Raw genomic sequence first — 26,481 nt, forward strand, 5'->3', positions numbered from 1 at the left:
TGATCAGCCAGCCCAGACCATCTGCTCTCTGACTTTAGTACCTTTGTCAACTTTTCCTTGTGGTATACGTTTTCCCCTTTTCTTGTTCGTTTCTTTTGTTTTCTCTTTCGTTGTGGTTCCCCATTCGTTTTAACCCCTTTTACTTGCTTGAACTAAATTTGGGTGTTGTCTTACCTAGCACCTTGTTTGCTCCAGGAAAAAGGGACAGATGACCTTGTAGTTTTGTCCCTTTACATCCTAAACGATCTAACCAGCCAACCAACTAACTGAAGGAAACATGATAGTCACACCTTAATATTCTTTGCAGCCTCAGTAACACCAGGTGGAGCACAGGATGCTGTATACTCTTGTGGCTCTGCGGAGCTTTGATTCTGTCCCATCTTGATTATGGGAGTGAGGTATATGGCTTGGCAACACCTTTCAGCATTGCAGATGCTGCAATCTGTACAACATTGTAGCATCCGACTTGTGACAGTGCCAGTCCTGTGAAAAGCCGACTTGCAGAAGCAGGGATCACCCCCCCCCCCCTCCCCACACCATTCTGTCCATCCCCTCACCCCCTACCCTATATATCAAACACCCACAACTGCTGCTCTGCTACACACATCTGAACTACCATGTCCTTTTTGCTGGTAGGGAGGTCCACCTCTCACAACAGAGGCACAGGGCTTGAATCGCGATTGCATTTCATATAGGAGATATATCCTTTGAAAACCTACTACCCCATAGTCATTTCTTATTAAGGAGTAATCGTATATGCCTCCATGGTGTGTAGCCATCTTCAAATCTGCCTTGATCTATGCTTTTTACCAAAAGAAAGTTGACCTCATGGCTTTTTGCCACCTGTTCGTGGCCATCCTTGATTCAAATCTAGGTACGGATGTGCTATGACCTTATGGCTCTATGGTCAGTGGATGAACTAGCTTTGCCTATAAACGTGCAGGGCATGGTGAACTATGCACCCTGCCAAACGGACACAGTGTATTCACTGCAGAATTGATAGCCATTCACTTGAGCCCTCAGCCTTCAATCTTAAACTGCTGAGACAATTTTACCTCCTGAGTATTCTTCAGGCTATCAGCCGGTGCTACCCTCGACACCCATTGTTTTGTGGCCATGTGGGATCTGCTTTGTGACCTGCACCAAATTGGATGGTTGGTTGTTTTTCTCTGGAGCCCAGGTCATATTGGGATCCCAGGGAACAAACATGCTGACCCATTGGCCAAGTTGGCTGACTTAGGAGATGGTGATACAAGAAAAGGACCTTCAGTCCACTCTATGCCATCAATTGTTGGAGACTTCGAATGCATTGGTGTGCCTGGTTGCTCTGAGTAAACTGTGAACAAGAAAGAAGGAGTTAATGACCATGTGGCAGTCTTTCTTTCGTGTTTCTCGCAGTGACTCTACTGTTCTCTGTCAGCTTCCCATTGGCCACACCTGCCTGACTCATGCCCATATCCTCGAAAGTGAGGATCCACCCCACTGCCAGTGTGCTGCCTGTCTGAGGATGTCCCCATCCTGCTGGACTGCCCTAATTTGGCCACCTTAAGGCAAAATGTTGAGGTTGGTGCCACGCTGCATCTGGTGCTAGTGGACAGTGATAAAGTGGCTTGTCTGGTTTTGTATTTTACATGTCAAGGTGATTTATAGTCCTCTCTTTGTGGTAGGCCACATTAGCCTCATTTGCTGCTTGAGGAATTGCGAGGGTGCTCTGTTGCCTGCTCTGACCCAGGGGACCATGGCTATCTTTTCTCAGTGGTCAGGCCTAGCTCCTGCCCTTCCCACCTTTTTAATTCTTCTTATTCTTTTACATTTGTCATCAGTTTACTGTCTTGTGATTGTTGTTCTCCTTTCTGAGATCTAACCACTTACCTGTGGTGCTAGTTTTCTTGTGATAATGCTAGTTGGGGAAGCACCAGTTAGATGCAGAAAGTGCATCTCCTGTCACATATCATGTCCCAGAGGTCTCCAGCTACTTTTCTCTCACTTATACATTCTTCTACCTCTTTGTTTTCTTGATTCTCAGATTAGGTCAGGTTCATTGGGATTTGTCTTCTGTGCCCTTCCTCTCTGGGAACTGTTCCCGGCTCGACACACAAATGATTGAGGGACCGATGACTTCATAGTTTGCTCCCTTTTACCTCACCCATCCATCCTTCCGTTGGAACACTGGTCTTAGGTGTTGCAAATCACCTGGATGGCTGTCAGAGTCTGAGACTGCATGTGCTCCGTGTACCAGGGAGCATAAGACCCTATACCATTATGCACAGTGATGATGTCGTTTGGCCTGGAAAAATAACTCTGTATGAGTCGGTTTCTGACAAGTGCTGTCTTCCAGTGTTTTGCAGGCTTTTGTTTTAACCATGTCATCCAGAAATGGTAGCCATCATTTTCCACTTCCTCGATGAACTTAATACTCAAGTGGAGATAGTTCAGATGCTAGGAGGAACATAGGTAGTGTTGCCGTTCCACAAAGCCATATCATAAATATGTTGTCAATGTACTGCCAGAAGCAGGAAGGTTGGAAAATTGCTGAGTGCGTGTGACGGTCACATTTTCCTAAGAGATGTCTCAACACAGAAGTAAGATATTTAGCCAAACACTAGGTAGTCACTCAAGTGTTACTTAATATGGGGTGAAGAGGGGATCCATCCTTGTGAATTTTCAGTAGCCCACATAGTCCAGGGAGAACAACCTGTTGGTGTAGGACCTTGACGACATTCGCCCAAATAAAACTGCTCATGAGGAGCGCTAGATTTTTTCTCCGAATCTTGCCAGTCTGGTCCTCTTCAAGCTTGTGGTACGCTTAGGGAAGGAAAGGCTGTGTCCCATGGAGCTCCGCCAACAGTGGTTTTATACAGGTACAGCAGTCGTGCATTTCCTGATCTGCGGACTGGCTAGCGCTGTCTGACCTTTGCCACCTGACCTCTTCTACCATAAACTCTGGGCATGCTGCAGGAACTGTTACCAGGTGTGGTAGTGGAACATTGTGTGTTTTGGAGAATGGTAGTCTTGACTTCACTGCCTAGACTACAATGGTCTTTAGTGGGTAACCTCCAGAACACCTGCCCCCCTCCCCCTCCCCGAAGTTATATAAGGATTGCTTAGGCATTTATTTCCCTAGAGGGCTCTGGGATCTTTATGGAGTGACTTCAGTTCACATCTACCCCTGACAAAATGGGTGTACCAGCAGGTAATAGCTACACCCACCCAACAAGGAGAGTTTGGTTGGTCAGTATGCCTGAGAAGAAGCCTCAGATTTATAGTAATAATACACTAATCTGCCACAACACTTTAATTGTATTCAAGAAAACAGAGGGAACCTTTGAGAAGGTGTAACTTTTTACAAGGCATTAAAGGATATTGCTGGATCCTTTGAAAAAGTATTTAACTACTTCATAATGCCATGTCAAACCGAGAAACTTAAGCTTTTGGGATGCAAGTGCTTGAGTACCCTGTTGTGGTTGACTTGCATAACACTGTTAACTTCTGTAAGGGTGGCTATCTGCTCCGTTATAATGGACACTGACCTAAAGAGTTATGTAAAGAGTAGAAAAATAAGGGTATCAAGAACATGCAGATCTATGTGAGGAGAATTAGTGGCACACTGGAAAAAACTGTAACATTTATTGTAATTTTCACCTGAACATATTCTCGTATGCTGTGTCCACCTTAAGGTTTGGCAATTTGTTCCCAACCCATTGCGATGCTCCAAATGTCAAAGATTTGTTCTTACCACTAAGATTTGTAATGGGAGGGCTATGAGTGGAAAGTGTAGAGAGTCAATTCTTGAATCGGGCTACTCTTATACACTTCCTCTGAAGTGTATAAGCTGTCCCGGGGTTCGTGCAGTGAAGAACAGGAAGTGTGGTGTATACAATGAGAAAAGGAGAACAAAGGAATTGAGTCACTAGGTGCACACCCTATGATGAAACCATAAAAGCTTTCAAAGCTATGCAGCCTCCAATGTTTCTTATTTCCTTTGCATTGTCTCTTGAGAAGCCAGTCGCCAAGTGTGATGCCTCCATCACAGATTCAAGTACAAGTATGTACACTTGTCAGTATACTCACTGGGGAAAAGCTACACTTGAACCCGAAATCATCCAGAATCCATAAATGATGGAACTGGAGCCTCAGCCTCATATCACCACCAGAAGCCCATAAAGCCATTCCCTCTGCTCATGCATATGATTACCCCCATAAGTAAGGAAAAACATCAAATCAAAAGTTGTTCAAATTCAAAGAAAGTGGCAGAAAAAATCTTTGGATCAGTCAGCACGTCAGTTAGCAACATCGCTTTCCATTGCTGATGTTATGGTTAATGCCAGGTATCCTTATGGAGAAACCAGAAAACTGGGATCCATCTCACGTTCCCCCTGTTTTCTCAGGTAAGTCACCACAATGGAGGGAATAGGACAAAGACAACCATCACTAATCAATGGCTCCAACAGGAACTTCCCTGTTTCAGTGTATCTTAAATGGATACCAATCACATTTGGAAGAATTGCAGCTCCAGGCTGAGGAGAGACTGTTCTGCACCTACTTACAAGAAACTCATTTTAAAGTCACTGACACACCTCTATTAAGGGGCTACCACCCCTACAGGAAGAACGATGGTACTGGAGACTGGGCTTAGGGTTGAGTGGTTGTTTTTATTGATGACAGATGCCAATCATTTCCCGTCCCTCATGCCACAACTGTACAAGCAGTTGCATTTGGAATTCTCACACCAGTTAGTATTTTCTTTATATTTTCCACTTCGAGATCCATTGGATGCAAATGTATTAACAGAACGCCTTCGGGCACTCTCCCACCCATTCTTTCTTATGGGTGACTTCAGTGCCCACAATGCGCTTTGGGGCACAGGTACCAGTTGCTCCAGGTTTTGAATTATGGAGTGCTGCATCCATACAGAAACTATCTGCCTTTTGAACTCTGGTCAGATGACACACTTTTCTACTGCTACAGAGTCATCTTCAGCCAATGATGTTCGTTTTTGCTTCCCAGTTATTGCTGACTCAGTTCAGTCGAAGTAGCCACAGATATGCATTTTAGTGACAAATTTCCAGTATGGATTTGTATGCTGTCATGGACGATGGTCAATAGGAGCTGCGAAGATGGATGGTTCAAAGGGCAAATTGGTTGCGATACCGTCAGCAGACCACCTTTGAACAAAAGGATTGTGCCCAAGAGATGGTTTGCCATGTCACATGTGTGGTCCAACAAGCAGTTGCAGATTCTATTCCCCAGTCCAGCCATCGCCTCAGAAGATGCTTGTGCCTTGGTGGAATGACAAGTGTCACTCGTCCATTGGAGCCAGGCAATGCAGCTTTCAAACACCATCTACCTACAGAAAAATTTCTTCCTTCTTGCAAGAGCACAAGTGAGGCAAGTGATAAAAGAACAGAAGAGGAACTCCAAAAGGAATTTGCAGCTTCCATTAATTGGTCAACTTACACTGTGTAAGTTCAGGTCTCAAAAAGGTGGGTTTCAAGTAAAGGCAGTACACCTCCTCCTATGGCCTTGTTGAAAAATGGAGTCTTGGTGGATGTGTCTAGAGACATGATTTTTTACTGTGAGGGCACTTATGACCTCAGCTGTTTTGCAGAGATTCTGAGGCTCCACTTCTTGTGTAGAGAAGAGGTCTATAATCTTTCATTCTCCATGTGGAAATTGGAAACAGCTCTGTCCATGGTCAGATACACTGCTGCATGACTGAATTAGATTCAAGATTTTAAACATGGCTGCAGCAGCAACTGTTAAAATTCTTCACAATAAAGGATGACAGCCAAAAACAGTTGCAGGATAGAATTTTTTTATTAAAATTCTTGACCAAGGTTTCGGTACATATAAATATACCTTCATCAGAAGTAAAACTTCTAAAATTACATCATGCACTGGAGAATAATAATATTTTAATTATTGACGACACCTTTTGGCATAATTGTTTTATTATTCTCCAGTGCATGATGTAATTTTAGAAGTTTTACTTCTGATGAAGGTATATTTATATGTACCGAAACCTTGGTCAAGAATTTTAATAAAAAAATTCTATCCTGCAACTGTTTTTGGCTGTCATCCTTTATTGTGATGAGTTAGATTCATTATATTGGGCTCTGTCACCTGTGCCCTGGAGCCAAAGGCAAGCTTCTGTCTTACTTCAGTCAGATCTGGTTTGGTAGACAGTGCCCCAAGACTTGGAAGAAGGCAAAATTACTTTGATTATGCAGACCAGACAAGGCGCACACTGGCCCTAACAGTTACTGGAGTGCAGCCCTTACCAGTTTTATGGGTTGAGTGCATGGTCAACAGCTGCCTCACCTTTGCTGCTCCCAGTGCTGTCTCAGGCACAAATGGGCAAATGGGGACTATGTGGATGCCTGCCACCTCTTATCCAATCTTTCTGTGAGGAACAGTGCCATCCACAACTAGAACTCTACATCAGTGATCAGTTATTCATTGTGATGGAGTCTTGTAATTTTCTGGCACTGGTCTTCGATGCCCAGTTGACGTCGTTTCCCCATCTTCGCCAACTTAAACAAATGTGCTGGTCACACCATAATACACTGTGCTGCCTCAGTAACACCAACTGGGGTGCAGACTGCTCTACACTCTTGTGGCTCTACAAAGCTCTGATCCTGTGCCATATTAATCATGGGAGTGTGACATGCGGCTTGGCATCACCTTCAGCATTATGGATGCTCGACCTGATACACCACTGTTGGGTCCAGTTGATGACAGTTGCTTTTTGGACCAATGCTGTGAACAGACTACTTGCAGAGGCTGGGGTAACTCCACTACAGTTCGGATGCCAACTGCTGCTCAACTATGCTATACACATTCACTGCTCTTCTGTGCATCAGAACTACCGTGTCTTCTTTCCTGACAGAGAGATCCAGCTCCCGCAACAGTGCACCAGAACTGCATCAGGCTATCGACCAGTGCTGCCTTCCACAAACATTGGTTGTGGCTGTCCAGGATCTCCTTTCTTACTCCATCAAGCTGGATTGTTGGCTATCTGTGTCAAGGCACCAAGTCACATTGGGATCCCAGGGAATGAACATGCCGATGTGTCGGCCAAGTTGGCTACCAAGATTGCGACTTTGAAGATGGAGGTACCGGAATGGGGACTTCAGTTGACTATGCTATCAATTGTTGGAAGCTTGGAACACAGATTGGTTTGTCCTGGTTTCTCTGAACAAACTGCTTGTTGTGGGGGTGTACTGTTCTGTCGACTTCACATTGGCCACACTTGGATGACCCATGGCCAAATCCTATGATGTGAGGATCCACCCTGTTGTTGGTGTGGTGCCCATCTGACAGTGGTTCACATGCTACTGGACTGCCCCAATTTGGCCACCCTGCGGCAAGACCTTAAACTTGCTGAAAAGCTGCCTCTGGTGCTAGCAGACAATGCCATCGAGCTGATCTGGTTTTTCATTTTACCTCCCCCCTGTGGGTCCGGGGATTATAATAGGCCTGTCTTAAGAGACGACTAAAAGGAGCCTCACATGTTTGGGCCTTTATATGATGATCTGCTGTAGGGTTTGACCTCCATTTGTTCAAAATTTTCCCAAAGAGCGAGTCAATTGGGGAAGAGCACCTTATATGGTGCATAGTGTCCATCACGTGCTGAGACCTGTCGCAGACTTTGCCAGCGTGGATCTGCACTTCCACTCATTCTCCAGTGTTGGGTGAGGTCACCCTCCTGGGTGCATTTTCCTTCATCCTCTGTGCAGTGTTACTTTGTGCACTGTTGACTGTAATTGACATCTTAGTCCATTTGTGCCTGATATCCATCACAATAGCCAGGCCATTGTGGTGGGCCATGTTGCCTGTTGGTTGTAGCTGCTTAACCACACAGGGATTGCTCTGCTGATGCCTGTAATGTTAACTCCCCACGTATGCTGAAGAGTAGATGCCCGTCACCCTGGGCCATTTTGACTCCTGGCAATGGCCATCCTGCCAGGTGGCTTTTGCTGCGGCTGGGTGGTGCCCGTGGGAGGGCCCCTGGTCGGAGTGGGTGGCATCAGGGTGGATGGCATGCCATGAAGCATAGCACGTCATCTCTTGCTGGTGGTCAAACACCAGCAGTCTCTAAGTGGTCAAGGTCTAACTTGAGTGCTAAGAAATACGACCCCCCCCTCCCCCGGCTACACCATGGGATGAATGCCAGGCTAAAGTGGCAGTGAAGCTTATTCACCCCTTATGTATGAGAGTAGGTATGGAATCTTTCTTGTCAATGAAACCTCAGTTTTTTGTGGAGCATATAGAGGACAAGTTTGGAGAGGTGGAGGGCTTGTTCAAAATGACTTCAGGGTCGGCGGTCTTGATCAAAACAGCATCCTCTGCCCAGTCACAGGCACTACTAGCCTCTGACAAGTTGGGGGATGTTTCTTTTTCCATCACACCCCATAAAAGCTTAAATATGTCCAGGGTATCATATTTCACAGGGACCTTCTCTTGCAGTCTGACGATGAGCTGCGCGCCAATTTAGAGCAGCGAGGTGTCCATTTCGTCTGGTGCATCCACCCGCATTTGAGGGATAAGCAGGTTGTCACCATTGCCTTCATCTTGGCCTACGAGGGTGACACATTACCTGAGAAGGTCAAGGTGATGGTCTACTGCTGTGACGTCAAGCCATACATACCCCCCCACCCGATGCAGTGCCTTAAGTGCTGGAAGTTTGGTCATATGTCTTCCCTCTGTACTTCCAGTGTCACATGTTGAGATTGTGGATGCCCATCACATCCCAATACTCCATGTGCCTCCCCTCCCATCTGTGTCAACTGTGGAGAGCACCAATCGCCTTGCTCGCTTGACTGCAGGATTCTCCAGAAAGAAAGGAAAATCATGGAGTACGGGACCCTGATCTACACTAAGGCTAAGAGGAAATTTGAATGCCTACACTCTGTACATATGAAATCGTCTTACGCCGCCGCTACAACAGTTCTAGGCCCATCAGCTCCGCCAACCCCAGTCACCTCTCAGAGCCGGAAGTCTACACCTGCCCCGTTGAGGGTGGGGGGCACTTCCCTTCCTGTTGCTCCTTCACCACCTACTTTGGGAGCAACCCCCACCTCCCAACCATCGGGAATATCAGTTCCCACTTCTCTGCCAGAGAAGCGTAAATCTTCTTTGGCTCCTCTCGATAGGTTGGTAGGGGTCTCTTGGGTCACCCCCTTCCCAGGTTTCTGCTAGTGGGAAAGATGACACCCGCCGGTGACTGAAGAGCCTTTTCCAGATGCCAACACCTGGTTGCTGTCTTTTTTGATTTACGAAAAGCGTATGACACTACCTGGCGACATCTAATCCTCGCCACATTATACGAGTGGGGTCTAATGGCAAAGGTGAGCAGCAGTTAACAGCTGTTTGTTGACGACACTGTGGTGCATGGGAAGGTGTCATTGTTGAGTGACTGTTGGTGAATACAAGCTACTTAGACAAAATTTCTAGTTGGTTGAATGGCAACTTGTTCTAAATGCAGAAAAATGTGTGTTAATGCATATGAGTAGGAAAAACACGGCATTGGTAATCTGCTGCCTGACGCAGCTACTTCAATTAAATATCTGGCCATAATGTTACAAAGCAATATGAATGGAATGAGTACATAAAGGTGTAGTAGGGAAGGCAAATGGTCAACTTATTGTCAGAGTTTTAAGAAAGTGTAGCTCTCTATAAAGGAGATGACCACATACAGAACTCTAGCGTGACCCATTCTTGGGTATTGATTAAGTGTTTGGGAACCCCACCATGTCGGATTAAAAGAAGACACTGAAACAATTGAGAGACGAGCCATTAAATTTGTTACTGTATAGGCTCAGTGATCACATTACTGATAGGCTCAGTGATCATGTGAGTATCATGGAGATTATTCATGAATTGAAATGCGATTCCCTGGAGGGAAGACAATGTTAAAAAAAAAAAAAAAAAAAAAAATTTGAGAATAGGCATTTGAAACTGACTGCACAATGATGGTACTATCCCATCTTACATTTTATATAAGGACCTTGAAGATAAGAGAAATTTGGGCTTTTATGGGGTAAATATATTTGTGAGTGGAACAGGAAAGGAAATGACTAGTAGTGGCACACTCCACCATGCACCATACAGTGGCGAAGTACATATATAGATATAGATAAGTTCACTTTTCTAGCTGCTTCATTTTTCACTTTCAGTGCAGTCCTTCAGTCGTTCACTCAAAATCTTCCCCGCAACGGATTCCATGTACTCTACCTATGCTGTGTAAGAACTGTGCCTCAGTGGCTGGTCGTAATAGCCTAACCGTAGACATAAGGGCTGCCTGTGAACGAAGTCCACAGCAAAACCAAACCAATAGGCCAACCAATGTGCACTTCCATTGCAGCACCCCAATAGAATTACAACTGGCTCAGACAGGTCCTGGGCTGGTGTATGTGCAGTTTTCTGGTAGGCGAGGTCTTGTCAAAGGGTGGTCCTGCTTGATTGGGGTAGTTGTGCTACGGCAGTCAGCAGTAATGTTGCCACAGCTACTTGATTTCCAAAGTGATGTCAGGTGATGCCACCTCATGTAGAATAATTACATGTCTACTCTATGTTATTACTGGTTTGTTCCTCCAGAAGTCACTTTTTCTTTTGCTGTGACTTGAGTTGTAGAGTGTGAGACTTAGTTTTACTTATTATGAAAGTATAACTTTTGTTTGTTACAAATTTTCTGTTGGATTTCTGCTTTGTACTATTCATTTGTTGCTTGCTTTTACTTCACAATTTCATATTCCCCTTTTGTGCTTTTACAGTGTTCATACCAATATTGTAAGTTAATTCTGGTGGTGTTCTTCGAATATACACCCTTATACTGTTTGTACATATGTGCAATGTGTACATTTATGTGTAAGTCAAAGGTCAATTGCTGGTTTTGCTCAGATATTTCCAGCATTCATTGCTGTTTTCTGCATTAGTAGTATTCTTTTAAAATGTCAATCTGCATCAAATCTAAAAATGAAGTCAACTGTGAACACGCTTAATAAGGAGACAGTAAGGTTGATAGAATAGTGATATACTTTGCACTGATGGTTTGTAAACCTATGTAAACAATCCTAATGTTACTGTATAACAACCTTAATTTTTGCTCTCTATGAAACCATAGCGGATTAGACAGACAGATAGCTAGAATATTGTGCACACAGTATTAGAACCTCATTACAGACATTTTTAGCCAGTTAGCACCATTGTGTTTCCGAGAATGATCAGTGGAACTTAATATCTTACAATTTTTTTTAAAAAAAACTTCTGATCAATTCCCTGCAGTGGTTTTGTGTGACATCTGTTGTGATCGGTGCGAGAATTTGTTTTTAATAAAAATATTTTGGAGAGTATCAAACATATTGTATAGTGTATTGGTTCACTGGAAAATATGTATCAAATAAATGTTCTTGCTTTGAACCTGTTGCAGATGAATGGATGAATTTCTTCCGGGATGCAGGCATTCCACCAAATGTATCAGCCTCATATGCATCTAGCTTCTGTCAAAACAGAATCCATTTAAATATGGTTCTTGAGTTAAATAGGGATCTTTTGAAGGAATTGGGAGTTAATCTAATTGGTGATGCCATTGCAATATTAAGACATGCCAAATCTTTCCATGAACAGGTAAAATAACTTTGTTAGAATGTAGATATCAGTTTATCATTAGACGCAAAAGCCTTTATGAAGACTCTATACTCAATTAGCATATTCAAAAAAATATGATACTAATTTTGTACAGAATCTCTGTTAACATTACACTCGTTCGTCTCCTATGTATCCTTCGTCACATCTTTCATCATCTTCTCTCTTCTTAAAAATTATTATAAGTATCTGTTGCCATTCATATCTGGAAGTTATGTTAGGTTTTGTATTGGTAAGCTAATGTCTGTCTTACTCTTTTGTGAGAGTCATACAAATAATGGCTTGAGGGTAACCAATAAGACTAGTGCTTTTTGCTAGTTAAGTTAGTTTCTTATTCCAGGGATCATCTGCAGAATAAATCATAATGATCTGGAATGAGCTTTTTTTGCATTCAGATCACAGATTAATGTGTAATTATGGCTCCATGCTGAGCGTTTTTAAGTCCTTGTTTTTGTTAGACATATTGTAGCACTAGGTAAGTTATCAAAAATTTTAGTTGCAGCATTGTGACTGTGCACCCCTTTTTGCACTAAGGTGACCTTAATGTAGAGTAATGAATGTCATTTTTCCTTCAGGTATTGTAGTTATGTGTGTAATTGTTCCTTCTGAACTGCAGTGCATTGTTTACAATGAACTTAATGGGTTAATAAATGTACTATGAAGCAGTAGTCAGGTGTCTACAAGATGATTGTGGGTGAGCTTCATATATTATTCGTACAGCACATTTTTGGACAATGTAGACTTTCTTTCTTAAAGATGAGTTACACCAGAACATTATTCCTTGTGACATTATTTAATGAAAATTTGTCAGCTTACTGATTTGCCTCTCCTCAAGATTTGCAGTGATTCTAAGTGCAAATGTGGCTGTATGAAGTGAAATGATAATTAATTCAAAACCCTTGGCTGCCGACAGATGTTGTCAATATACATCAATGGGGACAGCTGAAAATGTGTGCCCTGACTGGGATTCGAATCTGGGATCTCCTGCTTACATGGCAGATGCTCTATGCATCTGAGCCACTGAGGGCACAGAGGATAGTGTGAGTGCAAGGACTTATCCCTTGCACGCTTTCTGTGAGACCCACATTCCTAACTGTCCACAACCTACATTCGTAATGTTCCTAATACATACTTGCGCCAGACTAAGCTGACGAGTCCTGCAAGAGATCGGGCAAAGCGTGCCCATTCGCACAGGAGGAGGTCAATGGCTGGATAGCCTTTAACTATATATGAAGATGGTATCTGTTCCCAAAAGAACAGATACAATTGATGACCGTGCAGCTTCTCTAGAATGAAATGATAATTAAATCGAAACCCTTAGCTGCCGACAGGTGTTGTTGATATACGTCAATGGGGACAGCTGAAATGAATGGGCAAATACCTATTAGGAATGCTACGAATGTAGGTTGTGGACAGATGGGATTGTGGGTCTCACGGGAAGTGTGCAAGGGATAAGTCCTTGCAGTCGCACTATCCTCTGTGCTCTTGGTGGCTCAGATGGATAGAGCGTCTGTCATGTAAATGGGAGATCCCGGGTTTGAGTCCCGGTCAGGGCACACATTTTCAGCTGTCCCCATTGATGTATATGAACAACACCTGTCGGCAGCTAAGGGTTTCGATTTAATTATCATTTCATTCTAGAGAAGCTGCACAGTCATCAATGGTATCTGTTCTTTTGGGAAGAGATACCATCTTCATATAGCTGTATGAAGTATGTGCTTTTTCAAGTTTAAATTCTCATCAATATGGACACCTAAGAATTTTAAAGTTTCCAACCTATTTATTATTTCCTTACCGTGTGTCATAATTATCATGGATGTAGCAGCTCTAGATGCGGAGAACTGAATATGTTGTGTCTTTTTAAAGCTGAGATTGAGACCATTCACAGAAAACCAGTCAGTGATACTTTAAGAACATTGTTTACCATTTCTTCTGTTTGTGTGTGTATACTTGCATTGATTACAATAATATTGTAATCAGCAAAAAAGAACTTAAGTCTGCTTGTTGTATATTAGGTGGAGGATTGTTTACATACGAGGAAAAATAGTGGACCTAAGATTCTCAGTAGAGCAACTCTTCTGAAACCCAAACTGTGATTTTCTGAGGATATTATTGTTGCTCAGGTGAGATACTATTCTAGAATACATCACCTTAAAAATTTTGGGAAATTGTGTTGGTAGTGAAACAGGTCGGTAGTTATTGACGTCTCTCCTATCAGCCTTCTTAAACAGAGGTTTGACAACAGCATATTTCAGTCTTTCTGGAAAAGTGCCTTGAGTTAGTGATGCATTACATATTTCAGATAACACAGGGCTTATTATGTGAGAAAAGGTCTGTAGTACTCTGTTGGAAACACCATCAAAACACCAAGTGAGGTGGCGCAGTGGTTAGCACACTGGACTAATATTCGGGAGGACGACGGTTCAAACCTGAGTCCTGATTTAGATTTTCTGTGATTTCTCCATATCGGTTCAGGAAAATGCCGGGATGGTTCCTTTCACGGACGATTTCTGTGTCAATCCTTCCCTAATCTGATGGGACTGATGACCTCGCTGTTTGGTCCCCTCCCCCAAATCGACCAAGCAATCACCAAACCAGATGAGCTTTTATTTTTGAGAGAATATAAATTTTCTAAATCTCCGAAGGAGATTCAATCATTCATATGATTGAATTTTATGAGAGTTGCTTTTTCAACATATTTTTGTTATTTTTCTCTTGAACTATTTGTCACCATACTTTCTACTATATTTAAGAAATGATTATTAAATATATTTTTTGCATGTGATGCATCATTTATAGCCCTTCTATTCAGATCAGTAGTAATGTTGTGCTGTTCTGTGGCTAGTTGTCCATTCTCTTGTTTCACTACATTCCATATAGCCTTTTAAGTCGGTAGTCAAAATTACTGATGTATGACCTGCAGCCAGCCAATGTGTCCGAGCGGTTCTAGGCGCTTCAGTCCGGAACCGTGCGACTGCTACGGCACAGGTTCGAATCCTGCCTCGGGTATGGATGTGTGTGATGTTCTAAGGTTAGTTAGGTTTAAGTAGATTCTAAGTCTAGGGGACTGATGACCTCAGATGTTAAGTCCCATAGTGCTTAGAGCCATTTGATTTTTATGACCTGCATGTTTCTTCTAGTTCACACAGTTTTATTTTGAGTTGCAGCAGCAATGTGCAGAATTGGGTTGTTATTAAACAGTAAAACCATGACAGTCAGAATGTGGACATTTTGAGAAAACTGACTTCCTTAAGTCATCCCAAATTTGTAGTTTGTGACATTGACTATAGTTTGTTAATGCAACAAAATATTGTCACAAAAAAGACCCTTGACCCAACTGAACAATTTGGTAGTACTTTGTAAGGGTCTCTTGCCAGAATTGCAGTGAAGACTATAATGTTCTGTGAGGCAAATGGGACCAGGAGATCAACAATATTGTTCTCCGAGCAGAAGCAGCATCCATCTCTGTTGCAGTATGTATACAGAGCAGCTTCAACCGGGAGGGAGATAGCAGCCATAGTTGGCAGAAATTGAGGAGATTAGTACGGCAATTGAGGTGCTATCTTTAGGTTTGCTCAAGGACACCCTCAACTGCTGCTGTAGTGTTATGTAAAAGGCTGTGCAGTTTCAGCTAAAAGTAACATGATGCCTTCCTCCTCTGTAATTCAGACTACTTAGGAGGAGCTGTCAGACAAAAAGAAAATACTTATTAGGGTGGGAACATTGAATCGTAAGCCCACATGGGAAATTGGAAAATCTAGAAGTACAAAGGGAAAGGAAGCAGATGGAATTGTTGGAGTCTGTGAATGAAATACTCAGAAATCAGATAATAGAAATGAATAAAGAAGTTGGCAATAAAGTAGAGAGTTTCCTGCAGCAAACATCAAAAAAGATCATTGATACCTTGTCATAGGCACTAGAAAAAAAATCTGTGTGCAAGAACGATTCTTCTAACCAATACACGTAGTCAACATCAATTTAAAATTCATGAGGGCCTCTCCATAGGACATGCTATTTTCCAATTCACAGCTCAGATTGTACAAAATTTAAATGACTAATTACTGCACCCCCTCCGGATTTGGGGATTAGAATAGACCCAAGGTATTCCTGCCTGTTGTAAGAGGCAATAAAAGAATTCTCCCACTTTGCGGCCTAGTAAGTTCTGGTCCCCTTTTAGGGTTTGATCTCACATTTTCAAAACTCTATATAGAAGTGCAGGCCATTTGGAGAAAGGTGCCTTACGTGGTGCACCTGATATCCGTAGTGCATTCAGATCTTCTGTCCTCTTATTGTTACAGCTCTGCGACTCCATCCACAGTTCAGCTATTTGGGCGAGGACACCTTCTGGGGTACGTCATCTTCTTCCGTTCACAGTGGTACTCTTTTGCTCCCATGACAATGTTGGATTTCTCTGCACCCAGTATCCAGCACGGTAGCCAGTCTGTTGTCGAGGGATCATTGTGTACCTTCTTGGCTGTAGCTGCCTGACTACACAGGGATTGCACTACTGATGCCTGAACTGCAACCTCCCCACATATGCCAAGGGGTAGATGCCGATAACTTGGGGCGTTGTGACTCCCAGCAATGGCCATCATGCCAGGTGGCCTTTGCTGTGGCTGGGTGTTTCCCATGGGGGAGAGCCCCTGATTGAAGAGGGTGGCATCGGGGTGGATGACGTGGAATGCAGCAGACAAAATCATCTTTTGCTGGGGACTGAATGGCCCCAGCAGTCTCTAAGAAATGGAAGGAATGATGTGATGTATGACCCCAAGTTGCTCCCATCCCTAGCTACACCGTGGGAGGAACAAGGGGCTACGGAAAGAAGAGAGCCATATTCACCTCATTATTTAGTGTTATCAATATAATAGAGGGAAACATTCCATGTGGGAAAAATTATATATAAAAAAAAAAGATGAGGTGACTTACCGAACGAAAGTGCTGGCAGGTCGATAGACACACAAACAAACACAAACATACACACAAAATTCAAGCTTTCGCAACAAACTGTTGCCTCATCAGGAAAGAGGGAAGGAGAGGGGAAGACGAAAGGAAGTGGGTTTTAAGGGAGAGGGTAAGGAGTCATTCCAATCCCGGGAGCGGAAAGACTTACCTTAGGGCGAAAAAAGGACAGGTATACTCTCGCACAAGTGTGCAGCAGAACTGATGGGAACTCCTTTCTAAATACAAAGCCTCCATTTTTTGTTGAGCACCTGAAAGATAAGTTTGGGGAAGTGACAGCTCTGCCCAAAATGCGCAATGGTTCAGTCCTGATTCTGATGGCATCCCTAGCCCAGTCCCGGGTGTTACTCATCTGTGACAAGCTGGGTAACATTCCTCTTTTGGTTACTCCCCGTAAAAGCCTTAACATGCTCCAGGGAATTATTTTTCATCTTAACCTCCTGTTGCAGAACAGCGGGATTTTCACTTCGTCCGGCCGGCTTGTCTGTAGGGGGCTTAAAGATAACAGGGTTGCTACCAGTGCCTTCATCTTGACCTTTGAGAGTGATTCATTACCTGAAAACTTTAAGCTGATGGTATGCCAATGTGTGTCAAATGATACGTCCCTCCCCCTCTGTGGTGCTTTAAGTGCTGGAAATTTGGGCACATGTCCTCTCAGTGCAATTCCAGCACCACATGTCGAGATTGGGGATGTCCATTGCATTCGAATACTCCATGTGCCCCTCCTCCCACCTGTGTCGACTGTGGAGAGCACTACTCCCCCTGCTCGCCAGAGAGCATGGTACTCCATAAGGAGTATAAAATTATGGAGCACAAGAACCTGGACAGGCTGTCTTACTGCAAGGCTAAACTGAAATATGAAAGGTTGAACCCTATTCAAATGTTATCATCTTACTCTGTCACTACGAAGACATGGTCCTCATTGATGCCATTACACCCCTTGTGTAAGATTTCGCCAGTGGACTCTCAGGGCTCCCCATCTTCATCCCCCCTCCTGGTGGCTAGGGTCACATCTTCTGTTGTTCCCAAAGCTTTTACAAGTGGACACCAGCCAGTGGTTGAAGGAGCCACTAGCTGCTGGTCGAAGGGCTTCACAGTCTTCCTCTGTCCCTGAAGCTACTTCAGAGAAGCCCTCCCAGCAAGCCCCTAAAGAGTGATGAGGCGGCACACAAAAAAAGGAGAAGTCTGTTAGGAATTGGGAGACTCCGGTGGCCCCCGCACCATTGCTCCCTAATTGCTCTGCGTCTGAGGGTTAGGCGGAGTCTCTGGCATCCCCTTAGGACCTAGATCTTACTGACACCTCGGATGCAGTGGTACTGGATGCGAACACTTGCAGCTGGTGGCAGGTGACCCTGAGGTGTAATAGGTGTAATCTGCCTCCTTGGTCCCTTCATGCCTTCCCAGACAGCAGAAAGTGTCATCTTCCACCAGATGTGCGGCAGTTTTTTCTCCCAACTCTTTGAGTGTTACACCTGCTTTTTGCATTGCACTTCAGGAAACCAGGTTTCCCACGATGTGGACCCCCGCCCTTCATGGCTATTGGGGCTACTATAAAAACCGTACTGATTGTGACAGAGTGTTAGGTAGAGTCTGTAGAGTTTGTATCTATGTCCTTACCTCTGTCTGTAGCAAACCTGTGCCCCTTCAAACACTTTAAGAAGCTGTGTCTGTTAGGATGAGGACAATGCAGGAAATTACCATCTGTGACATCTGCCTCCCTCCAGATGGTGAAATACAGCACCATGCATTGGCTGCACTAATTTCCCAATTCCTCCCACCTTTTCTACTTCTGGGTGATTTTAATGCCCATCACCCTTTGTGGGGTGGAACCGAGATTATTGGCCACGGTAATGGTGTCGAGCATCTACTGACTCAACTTGACCTTTACCTCCTCAATACATGTGCCCGCACTCATTTCAGTGTGGCACATGGCACACACTCAGCCATTGATCTCTCGGTTTGCAGTCCTGGCCTTCTCCTATCTTTCCTCGGGAGAGTTCAGAACTCTCCCTGTCACTACTCCTGTGTCACTCACCTGGATACTTTGCGCAGATGGGCTCTCACCAAGGCTGATGGGTATGCTTTCACTACTGTTACGACTGTTGAATCTAGGTTGTACGGCAACATCGATGTGGTGATCCACACCATCACTACTACCATTGTTGCTGCAGCTGAATCTTCAATCCCTTGTTCTTCAGATTGTCCCTAGCGTAAGTTGGTGCCTTGGTGGTTGTTGGAAACCTCTGCAGTCATTAGAGACCATAGTCTGGCCCTCCAATGTCATAAGTGCCATCCGTCTCTGAAGAACCTCATTGCCTTCGAACGACTCCCCACCAGGGTCCCTTAGCTCATCAAATGACGGAAGCAGGAGTGTTGGGAACAATATGTCTCCACCATTGGCACACGAACCTTTCCTTCCCAGGTTTTGACCAAGGTTAGGCACCTTTACCGATGTCAGACCCCTGCAGGTATACCTGGAATTTCCATGAATGGAGCTGTATCTGCCGATCCAGATGTAATTGCAGAGTGTCTTGCTGAGCATTATGCTCGCACCTCTACATCTGAGAATTACTGCCCCCCTTTCGTCTCCTAAAACAGCAGGTGGGATAACACCACCTCTCTCTCGCTCCACGCCACCATGAGCCATATAATGCTCCCTACAGTGAGCAGGAATTTCTCAGTGGCTTTTCCGATTGTTCTGACGCAGCTCCTGGACTAGACCGTATCCATTCCCAAATGGTTAAACGTCTATCAGTGGATCATTGGTGTCATCTCCTTGCTGTCTTCAATGCATCTGGAGCGATGGTGAGTCCCGTCACAGTGGTGGGAAAATATCATCATTCTAATGCTAAAGCCTGGTAAGAAACGGCTAGATGTGGTTAGCTACCGTCCTATCAGCCTCACCAAATTTCTGTGCAAGCTGCTCAATTGTGTGGTGAGCTGGCAATTCTGTTGGCTCCTTTAGTCTTGAGGCCTTCTGGCACTGTCCCAGGGTGGTTTTTGGTGAGGTTGCTCCACCTCTGCCAACTTGGAGTCTGCAATCCGAACGACCTTTTCCTGACGTCAACACCTCATTGCTGTCTTTTTGACCTGACAAAAGCCTACGATACCACATGGTGACACCACATTCTTGTCACTCTGCACGTTTGGGGCCTCCGGGGCCCACTCTGGGTTTTTATACAGAACTTTTTGTCGCTCAGCACTTTTAGAGTTTGAGTCGATGCTTCACACAGTTCACCCTCACATCCTGAAAATGGGGCTGCAGGACACTGTCCAAGTTCCCCACTCTTATTAATTGCTATTAATGGTCTTGCACTAGCAGTGGAATCCTCAGTATCTCCTCTCCTATATGCTGACAATTTTTGTATTTCCTATTGCTCCTCTTCTATTGGCATGACTGAAAGTTGACTGTAGGGAGTCATACGAAAGGGGCAGTTATGGCCCCTCACTCATGGCTTTGCTTTCAGCTGCCAAGACTTGCATCATGCACGGTTATCATCGTACTGTCCACACGCATCCAGAACTTTACCTTGATGGCCAAGTACTTAATGTAGTGTAGACTTCCTGCTTTTTGGGACTGGTCTTCAATGCCCGTTTGACTTGCCTTCCCCATCTTTGTAAACTTAAGGAAAAGTCCTGGTGGCATTTTAATATTATTTGATGCCTGAGCCCCACCGACTGGGGTGCTGATCTCCTTACACTACTGCAGCTGTACAAAGCCTTTGTGCAGTCCCGTCTTGGCTATGGGAGCCTGGTGTATGGTTCAGCATCACCCTCAGTGTTGCAGTTGCTGGACCCTCTACACCACTGTGGATTTCGGCTTGCAATGGGAGGTTTCTGAACTAGCCCAGTGAACAGCCTCCTCGTGGACACTGGCGCTCCTCCATTGAAGATAGGCAACAACTGCTTGCGAATTGTACTCCCCACATTCATTGTTCGCTTCACCATCCAAATTACCATCTCCTTTTCCATAACGTGGCGATCCTAGCACCGCAGTCCAGCTCGGGGATTCCAATTACAGCCCATGTCCTGTCGCTTCTTACTGCACTCGACGCTTTCCTTCTACCACCTTCCCTGCAGGCCACCCACGTGTGCCTTTGTGGTCCATGCCTCAGCCGCAGCTTTGTATGGATCTATCACAAGGCCCAGTGCCACCTGAGACCCTCTGCCGCCACTTTTTCTTTATTCTTGCTAAGTTCCAGGGCTCAGAAGTAGTCTACACTGATGACTTGGTGGTCGGTGGTCATATTGGCTTTGCTTATGCTCATGCTTGGCGTGCTGAACCGTGCTCCTTACCAGATGGCTGCAGTATTTTCACTGCAGGGTTCGTAGCCATCTCTCGCACACTTGAGCATATCTACTCCTGCGCAGGTGAGTCCTTTGTGATCTTAAGTAACTCCTTAAGCAGCCTACAAGCTCTTGACCCTGCTTCCCTCACCATACTGTGGTAATGACTATCCAGGAGACTCTTTATGCCCTCAGAAACACTGGACGTTCAGTGTCCTTCGTTTGGACCCAAGGGCATGTCGGAATCCTGGGCAATGAACTTGCTGGCAGGCAGGCCAAAACAAGCTACCAGTAAAACACCTCTGGAGACCAGACCGCCTGAGACTGATCTCTGATTAGTCTTACATGGCAAAGTTTTTGCGATCTAGAATACTGAATGGCACACCCTCAGTACACCAAATAAACTATGCGTTGTCAAGAAGACAAAGAATGTCTGGCGGTCAGCCATGCAAGCCACTCACAGGGACTTTGTTGTCCTTTGTTGTCCTTTGCTGACTGCATCGGCCATACTTGGCAGATTCATGGTCACCTCCTTCGTCATGAGACCCTGCCTCAGTGTCACTGTGGTTCCCAATTGACTGTTGTCCCCATCTTGTTGGACTGCCAATTTTAGTTGCTCTGCAGCGGACTTTTAACCTTCCCGCCACACTGCCTATGATTTTGGGTGACAATGCCTCAATGGTTGCTAAAGTTTTACGTTGTAATCGTGAGGGGGGTTTTGATCAGACAGTCTAAGGGTGGGCATCTGGCCTTCTCTCCCACGACTCCACCCTCCCTCCATTTTAACTCTTCCTAATCTTTTCTTTGCTGTTTGTTCTCCTTGGTATTTGTCATTTGTCTATCTGTGTTCCTCTAGCTTTGTCCTTTAGGCTGGAGGTTTTGGTGTGTTGTAGAGTGGCTGGCTCCTCCTTTTTAATTTTACGATCAACCAGCCCATGCCATCTGCTTCCTTCCTCATCAGAAACTGTTGATAGTACAGCCTACAGTATTCTAGAAAAGATCAGATATTATGGCATCAGAGACCTTGGTGGTAATTGGTTTTCATACTACGTAACTGAAAGGTTATGAAAATCTGCTATATTTTGGAACCAGTGACTCCTTTTACTAGCTGAAGAATTGAAGGGAAAGGAAAAGGGATGAAGGAAAAGGACTGGTGAGCTGTAGGAATCAGGAGAGTTATGGAATAGTTGCCCAGAATCCTGGTTCATTGGAGATGTACCAGAAGGAATGAGAAGGAAAAATTGATTGTTGGGGACTGCACTGGATGAGACTTGAAAACCTGAGAACTTAAAGCTCGAAGATTTGATAATAATCAAGACAGAGATCATTGGCAAAGCACTGTGAAAGGTTAATAGAAATAGGAAGCTAAATGTATTATATGTGGTAGAAATGTCAGAAAATAAAAGATATAGAAAACTAAATGGTAGGGTAGAAAAGGAATAGTTACTGGAAAGAAATACTGAGACCAAAGAAATTAATGTAAATTTAGACCAGATGGGTGGCAAGAACCAAGGACATGTTGTGACGCTAGTTCCCACCTGTGGAGTTTTGAGAAACTGGTGTCGGGGGAGGGGTGGGAGAATCCAGATTTGATGTGATCTGTCCAAAAAACAACTAAGGAGTACACCTCTTATCACTCAATGCTATCATGGTGTTGAATGTATTAATTAGCTAACAGGCACTGAGGTCATGACTGTCATGTTGTAGAGCATGTTCTGCAACAGGATATTGTGTATTGGCAGTATACACCGTCGGTCTGTGCCCATCCATCCTAATTGGTTAATATGGTGGCAGCCATAGTAATGTACAAGGCTAAATGTTCACACATATCAGCTGGTACATGGCGTGTTGTTTCACAGATGGCACCCCCTTTGATGGGATATGTTCTGACAGTTACATGGCTGGTATAGGTGGTGCTAGGAGGGTGCATAGGGCAAGTCTTACAACAGTGACAGTCACTGGGGTAGAAGTGATAGGGTAGGGAAATGGGGTCTGACCAGGATATTGCGGAGATTGAGAGGGTGATAAAAAGCTATTCTAGATAAAGTGGCAAAATGTCAGAGCATGGTTTTAGAAAATTGTAGCCTTGTCAAAGTAGCCCATTAATACATTCAAGATTGGGATAGTACTGAGTGACAACAGGTGTGCTACTAATCTGTTTTATGGCAGGATCAGCAGTACCAGGATTTGGTGTGTCCCTTCAAAAAAGTACTTAGGAGTACACCTCTTGTTACTCAATACGTCATGGCATTGAATGTGTTAGTTACTTTAATGAGGCTATGACTTTCCATAATCATGCTCTGAAATGTGGTACATTCTGTCTGACATTTTACCCACCACTATTAGCTATTCGTTGCCATCCCCTTCCCCCAATTCTTTTCAATATCGTGATAAAACCCAAACCATATGAACTTTTCTATACCCTTTTCCCTACCTTATGGCTCCTACCCCTGTGACTATCCCGCTCTAAGACCTGCCCCATGCAGCCTCCTCCTACCACCTACACCAGTCCTGTAACTGGCAAAATATATATAGTCAAAGGGAGAGCCACCTCCGAAATAACACATGTTGTGTACCAGCTGATTTGTAAACACTGGTTGGCCTTCTGCATTCGTATGAATACCACCAAGCTACCAGTTAGGACAAATGTGCATAAGACAGAGGGTGTATACTGTCAACACACAATATCCTATTGGAGAGCATGCTCTACAACATGACAGCCATGACCTCAGTGCCTCTTTCATCGCGCATGCCGTCCATACAGTACCTCTGGCAGCAGTTTCTCAGAACTCTGCAGGTGGGAAGTGGTGTCCTTTGTTCTCGACTCACCTGTCATAATTTTACATTAATTTCTTTGGTCTCAGTATTTATTTTCAGTAACTATAACTTTTCTTTGCTCCCTTTTAGGTTTCTTTATCATTTATTTCCTGACCCATCTATTTCACCCCCACCCCACCATTCCCGCTTCCCACCTTTCTACCATGTATAATGCACTTAGCTTTCCACATTTAAATCTTGCACGATTTTTATCAGTAATCTCTGTCCTGCTGCCGCTTGGTGAGTAAATTTTTTATCTATTCAATTGTATTATATTTTCAAAAATTGATAATTTTCATTGGTACATAACTAAAAGATACAGTGTGTTGCATTAAGAAACTGTGGGATTGTATACAATGAAACAGCATCTCCAGAAAGGGGGAGTAATAACTACAGCTGTGACGTAGATGTATGCAAGTGTCAATATGGGGCCCACAATTGTTCTTGAGTAACTTCAGTATTTGAAAATGTTAATTTCATTTTCTTGAAAATTAATAACTAGTTATCTGCAAATAAATGGTCATAGTATTTAGAAAACACAAAATGTGGGCAATTCAGTACTGCACAAGGTTTGACCACACACACACACACACACACACACACACTATTCGAAATAATGCTTCGTGATGAATTGGTAAATGAGATAGAGTATTTTAGAATTATGTGGGTTTTTATTGATGAGAACCTGGACTAGAAGCCACATGTTACAGATCTTAAATATGTATGTCTAAGCTCTTCAACTTTTATGTTATGGTTAATATCAGGTTTTGGAGATGAAAATGTAAAAAAGTTGATCATTCGCTAATATCTCACACAATCATATTCTCGAGTAACTCAACAATGAGGAAAACAGTGTTTGTTGCACAGATAGAACATAACATCAGGTGTGCCTCAAGGAAGCACAATGTGACCTCTAAAGTTTTCAGTTTGTATAAATGGTTTATTGGATAGAACAACAGTGTTGTAAGCTTTCCAGAATGTAGGTAGGAGACGAGGTACTGGCAGAAGTAAAGCTGTGAGGACGGGGCGTGAGTCGTGCTTGGGTAGCTCAGTTGGTAGAGCACTTGCCCGCGAAAGGCAAAGGTCCCGAGTTCGAGTCTCGGTCTGGCACACAGTTTTAATCTGCCAGGAAGTTTCAGTGTTATAAGGTTGTTCGCTTATGGTGCAGTTGCGTACTGGTAAGTATTGTGATTAGATGCTTTTGAGGAATGGGAAAAAACTTAGACAATGTTTTCCCTTGGTGAAGTGGATAGCAGTCCCACTTCAGTCTGGATAAATGCAAGATAATGTCTATTTCAGAGAGAAAGAATGTAATAGTATGTTATTACAACATAAGTGGTGAACAAGTAGAGCATGTCACAACTTGTAAGTATTTAGGGGTAATACTAAGAAGCAATTTAAAATCTGATGATCACATGAAATCACTATTAGGAATAATGAATGGAAGACTGAGATTTGTGGAATGGCTTATAACATTTTAGATCATGTATCGAGACCTTCAGTAATGAATAAGGTTGTTTTTCAGAGTGTGCAACTTTTGTACTGGATTGACTTCTCTACTAGAAGTTTTACACTGAGTTTTTGATATTTAAAACCTATAATTTAAACAATAAATGCCCAGGTACTTTCTTTTGTAATGTTCAGGTTATAATGTGACAGTTAATAAAAAACTGTAGTTACAACCCTCTTTGCGACATGGAGATATCTAAACCTGATAGACTGAAAAGGAATTTAAATATAGGTACTATTTGGTTTGCTTTGACAATGGCTACAACTCATGTAAGAAACCGGAAAGCTGTCTAAACTATTACAGAATACAAATTGGAAATCAGGTAATAAAACATTACATGATGCTTAGAGGGCATAGTATTCAGATTGCACTTAAAATTTGTCAAACTTGTTGTGTTGGGCTATAATGAAAACATGGTGAATGGTGTCAGATTCACGGTGAATATTGTCAGAGGACTGAGAAATTTTGGGTGAATGTTTACATGTGACAGGTATGTACATTTCAGCTATCCGTTTCCTTTACAGTGTTATGATATGCTCTATGAGTGCGGGGAACATTGCTAATGACTTAGTACATTTATGATTTCATTTTCTGTTATTGGTGTTCAAATATTCCAATGTTGTTTATCTACCAGTGAAAGTAGAAGTAAAGGGGGAAACAATGGAAGAGGATGAGGTAGCACTATTTTAGATAGCTGCCTAAGAGTAGAACTAGGTCAATCTGGACTAGATGTCCAAAACTAGCCAAACTAGACCAGAGTTCAAGTAGTTCTTTACCATGGTGGGATAGTGCACTAGAACAAATCTTTAAAGATGTAGTTAATAAGATCTCAGAAACATATAGCAAATTTCCAGAAGAACTTAGCAATATGGATATCAAACTATTAAAAGAACTTTGGCAAATATAGCTTGCTGAGATCAAAACTGGGCTAGGTGACTAATTAATGGCTATGAGTATTGAAGTAAACAGTTTGAATGAGGTGACAAGGATAAACGGCAGGGAAAATCACACAGAATCCAGATTGCAAACAGTACAGGTAAAAGCGACTGAGTCAGGGCTCAGATGAAATTTCTATTGGACATTGTAATTTGAAGGATCAGATTGAAACTGTCCACATCCAGAATGAAGTTCCTGTAAATATTATAAATAAAAAAAAAGTAGAGAGAATTTTAAATAATAATGATGACCTATATTTGTGAGAGAATGTGGTAAATGTTCAGAATTGCAGCAATTACAAGAGAATGCTTGTATGAAAGGTTATG

At 43.4% G+C, this 26,481-nt stretch overlaps 1 protein-coding gene across 4 annotated transcripts in view; it reads left to right on the top strand.

Annotated features, from left to right (window-relative positions):
• Positions 1-26,481, top strand: part of LOC124616014 — a 217,171-nt gene that overhangs the window by 15,490 nt on the left and 175,200 nt on the right. For all 4 annotated transcript variants that reach the window (XM_047144267.1, XM_047144349.1, XM_047144426.1 and 1 more), the window contains exon 2: positions 11,432-11,628. In XM_047144267.1, coding sequence (XP_047000223.1) covers positions 11,432-11,628 — 197 coding nt within the window. The remainder of the gene's footprint in view (positions 1-11,431; positions 11,629-26,481) is intronic.

This window comes from Schistocerca americana, chromosome 1, assembly GCF_021461395.2.
Source record: "Schistocerca americana isolate TAMUIC-IGC-003095 chromosome 1, iqSchAmer2.1, whole genome shotgun sequence".
NCBI classification, from domain to species: Eukaryota; Metazoa; Arthropoda; class Insecta; order Orthoptera; family Acrididae; genus Schistocerca; species Schistocerca americana.